A 12,804-nucleotide genomic window follows, 5' to 3' on the forward strand; every position below is an offset into this window, starting at 1 on the left:
TTTATTATTTATTTATTTTTGTACCCAGAATAGAACTCAGAGCCTCAGCTTGCGGGGCAGGCGTTGTGCCACTGAGCTATATCCCAAAGCCCTCTTCATTTATTCTTGCATAGAAATTGCGTGCCTACAATCTCAGCACTCAGGGAGGCTAAGTCATGAGGATGTATATTGAGCCAGTTTGTGCAATTTAGGGAATTAGCGAGTCTCAAAAGAAGCAAAGCAAGGGTGGGGGAGAGCTCAGTGACAAGGCTCTGGTTTCAATTCCCAATGCTACGAATAAATTAACTTGAACTCTCTTATAATTTTTGAAGAATGGATATCTGGGGAGGCTTCTAGATGTATCTAAGAGCAAGTATTGATTAGCTTCTGTTTTCCCATCACATACTTAAAGTTGCTTAGTAGAAGAGCCCTAATATTCTCCTTTTTGCCAAGTTTGCTAGGTTCATCTCCACAGGTCTTTTATGTTAGATTGGCAATCTAAATATTTCGCAAGCCTCTGTGTCATACATGACAGGCGCAGCCAAGTTCTATGCTGAAGAAATTGAAATAAAGGGAAGCTGGGTGTGGGAACGAGGGTAGGAACAGGCTCTTCCTGGCCCACAGCCCCTTGCTAGGGCCAATGGCAGGTCCCTCCTGGTGTACGGATCTTGCGTATGATTTTGGCTTTGGATTCCTCTCCATCTATTTCTGTCATATTGTTTTCACTCTGACCTTCCTGGGTCCCCCTTAATCTTGTTAGCTGCCTCAAACTCCCTCTTTATCTCAGAAGGGCAGGCATTCTCTGGGACTGCCACTCCTTGTAGAGCTGAAACTGACCTTTTCTGCGTGTTTCAATGCTCCAAAGTTGACTCTGTTTTCTTAAAACACTTTCAGAATCTAAATGTTAAGGGTTCCAAAAGCTCTTTAAGTAACTATTGCCAAATATTATGAAAAGAATTATTATAGTTCCTCCTTTAGGCCTGATGTTTTGTTGCTCATAATTAGCAAAGGTCTAGCACACTTTAGCCGGAATCAGGTGATCAATGAGGCTTAAATTAGCATCTCCAAATGCTTTAGGAATTGATTTCAAATAAATTCCCAAAGGGGCACCACACAGGAAAGAGGCAACTGACTGAACATAGTCTCTAATCAAAACCAAATAAAATAAAAGTTCAAAATCAAACATGTAAAAACCTTTCAGTTCTTAGAAAGGTTCATATCATTGATTTCCAAGTCATCTAAGAATTTCTAGGTGAATCACTGAATTTTGCCACATTTTGCTGCATTCCCTGAGAGTCCTCTCTCTGTTCTTGGCCTCTCTGCTTGAGGCTTTTGGAAAGAAAGGCCTCACAAAGCAGATCATCCTGCTCATTTCTTACATTTCCCCAGAGATCCTGGAAGGGTGACAGCATCTTCTCCAATCCCCGCCTAAGAGGCTGCTGCAAACTTCCCCCTGTCTCTGCCTGGTAAGAGCACTTCCTGGGGCTGTGGGGTGTGTTTTACCAAGTAGACCTGTGAGATTGCTTAGCAAGATCTGTGATGTCCTTGGTTATATTGGGGATCCAGGCTACCATGCCTTGTGTATGCCCAGATACTCAGCCCTCCATGAGAGCTCGGTACCCCAAGACTCCACTGAGTCTTCCTGAGCAAACTGTGTCTGGTCATAGCCTCACAGCTTGCCTTGACCTTGTGGTTTTTGAACTGTGTTCTGTGTTCTTATAAAGCCCTGCCATGAATCTTGCTGGCTATGCTGCCTCGGGAGGCTTCCTGGCAAACAGCCAACCTTGGTGAGCAGGGAGCAGCCCCTGTTCAGCTGTCCTTATCCCCCGAGCACACAGACCAAGCTTTTTAAGTTGGAGTGTCCAGAGATGCAGATATACACATGGTGTTTGCTCCTCAAGCTTTTAAATCTATTCAGATTGCTTGCAACTATCTTCAATTGGGAGATTGAAAATGCAGTGTAGATATTTTATGTGTTTCTAATAATGGAAGGATCTGGCAACTTTCCCCAGAGCACCAAAAAAAAAAAAAAAAAAAAATCAAAATATTGGCTTCCCAGTTGAGCACTACAAAGAGGGCTTGGTGCTTCTCATGCCCTACAGCCACACAGTTTCCCCCTACCAGGGGTGCTTGGTTTCTTACACACTTCCAGACACACAAAGGCACAGCTGTCCCCCAAGCGCGCATTGTAGCACTTGGCCCTGAAGGTAGGGGTCCTCTTACCCTACTCCTCCCATGTCAGGGACAGGCCTGTGGAGCTGTCCTGCAGGGTGACTGTTAATTAGGAGTGCTTCAACTTCCTCTCACCCAGTGCCTGCTCGTCCTGCTTTCTAGACACCTTTTCTGTCACCAAACTGGTCTCCAAACTGGTCTGATTTTCTTAGTGTTTTTCCCTGCGTGGATATCTGGTCTACCACAGTCCCTGTTGGCTCACCTTCCCATGAGACTGATTCTGTCTTCTTGCCTCCCTTTGGGCAGCCAGGCTGCTGCATGCAGACCCCCCAACCTCATTATGGGAGGAGAATCTGGTCAGAGACCTTTGTTCGACATCCCCAAAGATCAAGAGAGCTGCTAGCTTCCCTTGCAATGATCTTAAAATCCAAAGAGCTCAGCAAAACAAGAGAATGGTACTGTGACAGGAAGATCACAACCATCTCCAAGACATGAGAGAAAATATGTAATTATTAGCAAATATTTTCTGTACTCCTAAGTGCAAAGTACTGCTCTACAGATGTTGCATATATATATATATATATATATATATATATATATATATATATATATATATATGTGGATCTGAGTAGTGAGGGATCTCCACAGTCTTAGGACACAGTGGACTTTAATCTTGGTGACACAAAGAATTTCCTTGGAGGCCCAAGTTGGTCAAACCATATACAGAAATCTTCTGATATGGCTTGAGTTTTCTGCAGGCTTAGCACAACAATTCTATTGCATAGCTAGGAAATGTGTGATTTTTTTTTCTCAGAAGTGGCTGAGAAGGTCTTAATCCTCGCTAATTTGGAAGGTGAGTGAGTGGTGGTCCTGATTGCTAGCACCTCCCTGTCTAGCTGGCCCTGCTTGTTTACCTAGAGCCCTGCGCAGTCACTGCCACCCTAGTACCACGTACAGCTTGGGAGGGGATTGTGATCAGTAAGATTTGTTTCTCTTCCAGTTTCCCAGAAGGTCAGGCTTAGGGCTGAGGATAGAAGGAAATAAAGGAACCAACCAAATTAGCAACAGTGGTTAAGCCATCCTCCAGGTAAACGTACCATAGTCCCGGAACCACCTCTCCCGGATCAAGCTGCCGTTGCTCACGATGCTGACACTGGGAAGACCGAGCTCTGCTTTGCAAAACTTCACGAGCTTGCCCAGGTATTCTCCTCGGTCCTGGAGAAACGGCTCTCCACCAGAAAAGTTGATCTTTTCCATACCTGCAGGAGGTGGAGCAAAATTTCCTACTTCACATGTGTCCATTTTTCTCACTTTATTTAGTTACATAGTATTTGCAGTGCCATACTCAGGCTAGACAAGTGCTCTACTCCTCATGCCATCCTTTTCTTTCAATAACAAAAGTATTATTTCCTCCACGGAAAATAAAAAATGAAATGAAACTTTGTTTCATTCTTTATTCTCTCCTTCTCTAACTAGCTCTCAGTGTCAAGAGCACTTTATGGGAAGAACTACAGATTAATTCAAAGTCTAAGTGGAAACAAAATCAATGGAAGATGTTGTCCTTGTTCTTCTTTATTGCAGTTTAAAATGGATGCACCTGAGCATGGGTAATTCATCATTCGGCTCAAGAGATTTTTCTTTCCGGTCACAAGGAACAGAGAGGCAATGGGAGCTTTGCAAAACAGACAAACCACTTTCTGGGGCAGCTAGTTGAGGACAGAGGACAACAGTGAGCTTCAGGGCTAATCCTTATCACTTTGGTTTTTAAGATGCACAAGAGAGGTTAGTATGAGATCAGTTAAAAAGCTACAGTTTCATCTAGAAGTGTGGCTTCCCCTGGGAGATTAGAGGACAATAGATGAAGGACAAAAGCCCCGAAGACAAAGGCTGGGAACTGAAGCTGGACCACAGTGATAACCAAGCGGCTGTCTTGACTGGTGAGATTAGAGGCAGATAGGAGGTTGCAGAGGGCTCTAGAGAGGGCAGTAGCAGGGCGATGGGTGGAAGGAAGAGTAGACTTCAAGAGCAAAATGCTGCATCCTTTGTCATTGCTGGTTTCTGCGAGTCACTGATGTGGTGATATCTAGCAGTCGAGTCTTAAGAACAACATCTCTCATGATTTATCAAAAACTACTTCTCAGTTTTTGTTTGTTTTGACAGAGTCTCACTGTATAGCCTAAATTTGGTTTCAAATTCACAGCCATCCTCCTGCTTCAGCCTCCTGAGTGCTGGGATTGCAGGCATGCATCAACACACCCCACTTTTCTTTTCTTTTCCTTCTTTCTTTCTTTCTTTCTTTCTTTCTTTCTTTCTTTCTTTCTTTCTTTCTTTCTTTCTTTCTTTCTTTTTGTAATAAAAGCATACACACAACCCAACTTAAAAGCCTTCAAGGTGGCTGACCTTCCTCCAGAAATTTTGCCTTTAACTTTCCTCATTAAATGTTTCTGGAAAGCACGAGTTGCTTCGTGGTTTGGATAAACTGGGGAAGCAATGGCATCGGGTTTCCAAAGGCTGGGAGGCACGGAGCTCCTGTGGGAACAGACCTGGGGCCCCAGGAGGCAGGGAGGGCTATGCTAGCCAGTGCTGTGGCCCAGGATACTGGGTGACACCCACCTTACTCTTTCAGGGGACCTTTCCACGAGGAGCTGCCTTCGGCTCCACAGGCGCTGTCCAGCCTGTGTGGCTGAGCAGCCTAGTTTCTTTTTGGGACTAGTACTCACCGGCTTCCTTGAGCAAAAGCAACCCTCTCTTGGCTTCCTCCAGGGGCAGAACGAAGGATGTCTTGGCCGTGTGGAAGCAGAACCCACACTTGTAGTTGCACTGCCGAGTGAAGTGGTAGTTGACACTGGTAGGAATCGTACAGACCTCCTCCTCCGCCTCCTGGCTCTCTTCCAGTCCCCTGGGAACCTGCTGCTGTCCCTTCTCTGCAGCTGGCCACCAGAATGCTGCTTTCAGCCAGCAGAGCAGGGAGGCCAGGCTGCCCCACAGAGAGCCCAGCGGCTGCCTGAACACACTCAGCATCCACCCAGCCAGAGCAGTGGGTGCCAGCATCCTCATGGTGGCCACACTGGTGTCCTGAAGCTGTCCCTGAGCCTTATATGACAGTGGAAACCAGCCACACCTCCAGGCATCTTGGCCCCAGGGAGGGAGAAGGGAAACACACACCTCCTTTGACTAACGCTCAGCTGAGTTTCGATTTTCTTCTCTTAGAAAATGAAAGTTGGAATACAGCCAAGACTGAAGGCAGGAAAGGAGCCAACTTCTCTGTTTATATCTGACCTGGGGTTTGCCTTGCCCACCTGCGTAAGTGACAGTCATTCCTATATGATGGCACCAAGGTCTCTCTCTACCTTTCTTTCCTTCGAGGTTTGGGATTCCTTATCCAAAAGGCTTTAGACGAACATGTTTCAGATTTGGGGCTTTTTCTTTCAGATTTTTGGAGTCATTGCCTAGTTTATTCAGGAAATTCATTTATATTTCACATTCACATATATGATGTGCACATAGGTGACAGTAATATCTTATAGCATTGTTAATAATTTTTTTGCATGAAACTAAGTTGTACCTTGTGTCATAATATTTTTCAAAAAGTTTTGAAACTGTAGCACTTGGATGTTTGCAGTTTTCAGATGCCCAAGTAGTTTAGCCACGTGACAGCCTGGTTTCTATCCCCCTCCCCATAGTGGGTACTCAGGGAAAGTTTATTATGGAAGTCATATAAACACAACTGCCGTAGGATCCAGCAGTCTCATTCCTTGTATTTATCAAAAGGAAATGCAACCAGTACATCAAAGAGAACTTGGCACTCCTACGTTTATTGTAGCATGTTCATGACAGAAAAAAAACAGGGAAGTATCTTTACTGTCCACTCACAGATTCATAGGGGAGAAAAAGGAAATACATATAGAAGACAGAGCCTGTCATTTGTAGCAACAAGGGTAGGTCTAGAGGACAAAATAAGTCAGACACAGAAGAACAGACATGGTGTCAATTTAAATAATGAACATCTAGCAGATGCTTGACTTGAAAAGGGAGGACCCACTCTGGATGTGGGTGGCACCGACCAATCGGCTTGAAGCTTGGAGGAAATAAAAAGGGAAAGAAGCGGAAGTTTCCCCTTGCTGTTTCTTTGAAAGACCTCAGCTCCTCACTGTCACTTTTGGACTTTTGCTACAGTCCCCTCAGTATAGACTCTCAGTCTCCACAGTAGCCCCTTTGGTTTTCCTGGAGGGATTAAGCGGACTCGGCCGGGAGCTGAGGCTTTCGGCCCTCAGCTGAGTCCTCCAGCTTTCCACCGTGAGCTGCCACTGAGCATTCTCCAGGCTTGATACTGCAGGCACCATGGTGAGGCTTATCCTTGACCCCTCATACACCAATGTTAATACAGGCAGCACTTCTGCTTCTTCAGGGACACTGTGAGCTCTCAGTTCCACTCATTGAAGTACAAATCAGCTACCAGGGAAGATGTACAGAAATGTTAGTCAAAAGATGGAATTGGTTCAAGAGCTCAGTCCTGAAGACCATGGCCAGTGCCATGGTGCAGCTTTGTAAGCCACATAATAAAAGAATTGCTTAAAAAACAAATACTGCTTGTGGACCCATGAAGCTCAGGGTTCCTTTTACGTGGCGGTAAGAACATAGGCACATAGCTTGACAGCGTCATCCTTCTTCAGCTACTTACTTTAGCTTGTGCTTTGTGGTAGAGTTAAAGTGTGGACATTCATATTTTGCTGCATTTTGACTTCAGGTTTTTTTTTTTTTTTTTTTTTTTTTTTTTTTTTTTTTTTTTTTTTTTTTTTTTTTTGAGGAACTGGGGATTGAACTCAGGCCCTTGCACTTGCCAGGGAAGTGCTTATTCTACTGAGTCATCTCCATGGCCCCTTGACTTCAGTTTTAACCCATAGTTTTACCTAGGAGTATCAGGTGCTTTTCTAAGCTGCTTCCTAAATGGTGACCATGCCTGCAGCCTGTCACGTTTCAGAGGATCCTTAGGGAGCCCTGTGGACTCTCACGAAACTCTTCATTAATCAGGATGAGGGGTAGAGCCTGAGGGTAACGTCGGGCATCTTAAAGATAAATTTTTTCTAAAGAATATAAAATATTTTTTAAAAAGGTCATTAGAAACAGTACAAAATTTCATTAAACAAAGTCATAGGAATTCAGCAATGGTTGCTGTATTACATGATGTTATCTTCAAATTAGTTGTTTAGTTTACCAGCGAAGAGAAAACAAACATTAGTGGAAAACCCACAGAGTCAGGAACTCAGTTTAGGATTTAGCCGCTGCGTAATCTCCACTTCCTTGTCGGCAGAACCATCGCCTGCAATCTGTGCAGGAGTAAGAACTATTGTGATTACAGAGGCAAATCTGTGGAGCTGCTGATGGACAACCAGCAGTATTCTGCAAGCTTTAGCTATTGTTTTTGTGAATGGAAACCGAAACTACTCAGGTTCCTGCACTGGGGAAACTGAAATTAATTTCTGCAAAATAACAGGCAAATGTTTAATGGCCGCCAATTATGCAACCATACACAGGTCGAAGTCCTTGAAATCTTGTGAATGAGAAGGAAGTGCATAATATTGGGTGAAGTTCAGTACCTGTTCATTGTTGCTGATATGTCTGGAAAATATGGAAAGTAACTCATATGGGGTATTTTGAAGATTAAATGACTTGATGTAGATTAGGCACTGAGGGCAGTGTCTGGCATAGCAAGTATTAGAAATATCTCATGTAGAGCCAAGTACGGTGATGCATACCCATAAGCCCAGCACGCTGGAGGCCGATGCAAAATTGCTGTAAATTCAAGCTGAGCTTGGGCTTCTTAGTGAGTTCAGGGTCAGCTTGAAGTACAGAGCAAGACCCTGTCTGCAAAAACTAAAACTCAGAACGTGTATGCTTCTGTCATGTGCTAATTTATCATAATGACAATAGCATAGCGCAGAGAGTAGAGGATGAATTGAAATGCAGATATTTGTTTCTTTTATTTATTTTTCTTTTTTAATTTTTATTTTAGGACAGGGACTACAGGGCCTCACTATGTAGATTGGACTTGTAGTGATTCTCCTCTTTTCAGCCTCCCAAACACTGGGATTACAGGCGCGTGTACCATGCCAAGTCTCAATCACCCTGGGGGCTGGGGTGGCACAGCATGCTGGGATTGAACCCCGGCTGCTGCGCTCTGCCTAAGCAGGCACTTTCGTCACTGAACTATCTGGCTGGCCCTGAAATGCAGACATTTGTAAGCCTCCTCCATAACCGATCATTATCACCATGTTACTTCACTGTTTCCACACAAGCCACGCTACCAGGACCACTTTCTTCTAACCAGTCCTGAGTTCACCCATTCATTCACCTATTCAGAAATGCTTTCTTTTCCTTCTTCTTTTTGGCAAGTATTTATTGAAAGAAAGCTTCGTATCTGTTAGATGAAAATATGAAGTGAGAAGCATGAATAGGTGAGCTGAAATCATACTATCTCAGCTCACGAAAATGGTGGTCAGTTTGCTACTCCATGAACACAGGATGCCTCCCCCATTTCTTTTTCCCCACACATTCAACCACAAGAGGAGGCATGGCACAGACCCTCTCTGCGCATGTTGATTTATATACAGCAGACACGGTGTAGCCTTAGGTATGGATTTTAGTTCTAAGAACTTGGCCTTCTTCTTTTTCTTCTTTCCTTTCCTTCTTCCTCTTCCTCCATCATTTCCTCTTCTCCTCACTTATCTTCCTGCTGCTTTTCTTCTTTCTCTTCTCCATCTCCTCCTCCTCTTTCAACTCTCCTTTTTCTTCTTAGCTTTTTCAGTACTGTAGATTGAGCCCCCAGCCTCACACTGAGCTATATCCCCAGCACTTTATATTTTTATTTACTGGTTTATTTTGAGACAGGATCTCACTAAGTCACTAAGTTGCCTAGGTGGGTTCAAGCTGCCTCAGCTTCCTAGAGTGCTGAGATTAAGGAAGTTTGTTTTCAGTAGACTTTCAGGACTGCTCTTCACTGAGCTTGCTGGATTGTGCACAGAAGGAACCTCGGGGGAAAGAGGTCCTTCCCAAATCATGGCTTGCAACGCCTCCCCCAACATGGATGCAAGCTAGGGGTGAGGTCAAAGCTCTTATCACTGGATAGCTGATCACCTTTAAACGAATTCAAAAAACAACTGAATAACAGTCAAATGTCACCCATGGGTCTGTAGCAGGGACCATTCCCTTTCACACTTGTGTGGCTGTGATATTCTCCATAGGCCCGGATGAAGATCCTGCTTGAAGGGGGGTTGCCATATCTAGTGGACACTGGGGTCCATTCCCTTGTTGCAATCATCCTATTTTTTCCAGGGGAAACCTTTTCTCCAAGTGTAACTAATAGAAGGAGAAATCCTCTGTTGACAACAACAAGGCCCAGGGAATGTTCGCGGAAAGGACATGCACTGTCCTTGCCTAACTACTAAGAAACAAGTTTAATAAGGCCTTGAAGTTTCCATGTTTCTTCCTCAGGCAACTTTCCTCTGCTGGAAGGTAACCTGCCCTCTTTTTTCTTTTTTGTACCAGAAATTGAACTCAGCACCTCATGATTGCCTTGCCAGGCAGGTACTGTGCCACTGAGCTATCTTCCAGGCCACTTGCCCTTTTTTTTTTTTTTTTTTTAATTGCTCTAGGTTGGATGACTGAAGGGCTGTATCTAGGATCACATGTTATATATTTTTCTGTGTCTAGTTCTTCGGCTCAATGTTATGTCATTAGCTATGATTTGTTTAACAATGATTGGCTCATTTCTGTAGCTGCATAGTACGCCATTGCATAAGGTGAGCACAAGTCTTCATTCTGTTAGGATGGAGATTTGGCATGGGCTAAAAATTTCACACACAACTTTGGGTCCACATATCTATGCCTCTTGTGTGAAATGCATTTTGGGGTGTGCAAAAACCACTTAGTGGAGGAAAGTTTCTTAGTGGAATCCCTGATTGATAGGGGACATATGCACTCCCCTGAGGTGCTTATCTCCAAATGGTTTTTCAAAAGCAATGAAAAGTATCAGGACTCAGGTCACTCAAATTTAACCTTTCACTTGTTGTTGTCATTGTTATTCATTTTGGTTCACCCTAGCCACAAGCATAGGGTCACATGCCTCCTTGTGTTGATTTTGCAGTTTCCTGGAGAGTTACATGATTACCCACCACCTTTTTATATGTTTTGTGAACTATGTGGTTAGTGTTTTGCAATGTGCTGGTTCAAATCATTTGCCCATGTTTGTATGGGATTGTCTTCATTGTGTTGTAGATCGTTGGAATTCATTGTGCATTGTGCATTTGGTTACATGTGCTGCAAACACCTTTTTGTGTTTTTGAGGCAGTCTCCCTAGGTAGGCTGGTCTTGAGCTCTGGATGTACTCCAGGCTTGCCTGGAAGTGATGTTCCTGCTCCAGCCTAAATGAACATCTTCTTTAGCTCTTTGGCTTTCTTTTCTAAAACACTGTGTGTGTGTGTGTGTGTGTGTGTGTGTGTGTGTGTGTGTGAGTGTTGTGTGTCTAAATGGGTGAAATAAAATGCAACAGTTCTTTAAAATGATAGTACTCCTTTCTTGGCACATTTATTTCTTTTCCATTCTTTTATGTGTGTACTTGGAGATGTGCTTTAAAGTCTCAAGACCAGCCTGAAAAGCATGCTGACTTACCCAGAGACACCGAGGCCTCACGAGACTCCCAGCTAGGGTGCATTTTGGCAAAAGGATGTAGGGAAGGAAAAGGTTCCTGGCAAACAGAGACTGGAGAGGTGGGCCTGGGCTCAGTGGCCTGCCCTACCTGGGGGCCACCAGGAGCACTTTCCAGCAGTGGCCTTAAGGACAGGTGCAGGGTTACTAACTGGGAGACATGCTGGACACTCAAGGTTCAGAGTCCTTTGGAGGCCTGGCCACAAATGCCTGTGCTGCTATGCATCCAGCCATGCTAATCAACCCCAGGCTGCAGGAACAAATGGGGCGCGTGCCCCTAGCTTGTACTTGCCACAGTGACAGGGCAAGGTGCTAAGGATCACAGTCTGCAATCATCAGAAGGATACCTCCAGAGGGAATCAGATTTTCCAGGGTGTGGGCAGGGCTCAATCCTGCCTACGAGGTCCCAAGGTCCTGAGGTCCCGTGGAGACAAAGAATGAGATCAAGAATCTGGTGGTTGAAATTTCTTTACAGGTTGCTGCATAAATTTCATCTCTTAAAGGGAAAGCGTACACCACATGCTCCAAAAGTTGGCAACTTGCAAAAGAGAAAGCAACACATGGTTTATGCAAGAGAGGATCTATCTGATCCTATGTATTTACTGCTTTTCTAACTTCTCACCAACTTCTTTCCTGGGATTGAGTTTTTTTTTTTTTTTTTTAAATCCCCTTTTTTTCTTGCTTATCCTTCCTTAATTCATATTTTCTGAGCCTCTCTTTTATCTTATGATGCTCAAATCTGTTCATGTAAAATTGAGTGAATATTTTCTCTTTGGTAGGTCCTTTTACTTGAAAAAGCAGTTTCTATTCTCAGTATTCTTATTTTCCTTTTCCTTTCTTCCAACTTCATAGACTACCTAAAATATGACCATTTCGGTAGTTTTTTTTACAAATGAATCTGTTTTATATATAAATCTCCCCTTTTGTGTATATTTTTTTCACCCTGTCTTACTTTCTCATTGTTGGAACAAAATATTTACTACCCAAGAGCTAAAAGAGGAGAGGTTTATTTTGTGTGGCAGTTTGTAGAGAGCGCAGCGCATAATCATCTGGTTCCCAGGCAGGGCAGCTCGGCCGAGGAAAACCGGTCCACGCAGGGCAGGGCGGTGAGAAGCACGGAGCCATCAAGCAAAAAGGGAAGAGAGATGCCACTCCAGGCCACACCCATGGCGGCCCACGGTTCCCGCGAGGCTTCCCCTGTCAACATCGTGCTGCTATTTATTGAAGAACTTCTTATGGGGCAGGTTTACAATTTCGTTCATTCTACATGCATATGCGGCCATGCTGGGGAGAACCAGGGTCTCACACATGCGACTTAAACACACATCTCCCACCACTCAGCTCCATCCCTGACAGGACAATCACTTTTATTTCATTTTATTATTTATTTACATATTGCTACCAAACATTGAACTCAGGGCCTTCGTATTGAGCTACAACCCCAGTCCATTTCTAATTACTATTATTATTATTATTATTATTATTATTATTATTATTTATCTTGAGCCAGGGTCTTGCTAAGTTGCTAACTTTTCTAGCCTAGATTTGAACTTGTGATCCTCCTGCCTCAGCCTCCCACAAGAGCTGGGATTACAGGCATGCATCCCTATGTCGAGTGACAATCCCTTTAACACGGCATTGAGACTGAAGTCTCACACTATTCAGGAAGGCGCAGGGGCTGTCATTATCAGGGTGCAGGAGACGTTAATCGGAGGTATAAAAGACAGTTTTCAAACGCCCACCGGAGGCAACACTTGTCAGTTGGAGTGAGCAGATGTGAGACAAGGGAAGACCGTCTCAAGGGGGCGCTTCTGGTCGAGGCGGGAAAAGGAGCCCAGCAAGGCGAGTGGGGGAGGGGAGGTGGCCGGAAGCGCCCAGCCTAGGAAAGCCCTAGATAGGGTTAAACTAGCGCTAGGAAACCGACCTCTCTCCCCACACCACCCCATGCAC

At 44.3% G+C, this 12,804-nt stretch overlaps 1 protein-coding gene across 1 annotated transcript in view; it reads right to left on the minus strand.

The window, feature by feature from the left end:
• Rsad2 (radical S-adenosyl methionine domain containing 2) overlaps positions 1-5,208 on the minus strand; it is a 13,881-nt gene extending 8,673 nt beyond the window's left edge. Inside the window, exons 1-2 of the mRNA XM_004644592.2 lie at positions 4,872-5,208; positions 3,249-3,410 (exon numbers count right to left, since the gene is read on the minus strand). Coding sequence (XP_004644649.1) covers positions 3,249-3,410; positions 4,872-5,208 — 499 coding nt within the window. The remainder of the gene's footprint in view (positions 1-3,248; positions 3,411-4,871) is intronic.
• Positions 5,209-12,804: the final 7,596 nt, after the last annotated feature.

The sequence above is a fragment of the Octodon degus genome, unplaced genomic scaffold (assembly GCF_000260255.1).
Source record: "Octodon degus isolate 3935 unplaced genomic scaffold, OctDeg1.0 scaffold00204, whole genome shotgun sequence".
In the NCBI taxonomy this organism is placed as follows: domain Eukaryota; kingdom Metazoa; phylum Chordata; class Mammalia; order Rodentia; family Octodontidae; genus Octodon; species Octodon degus.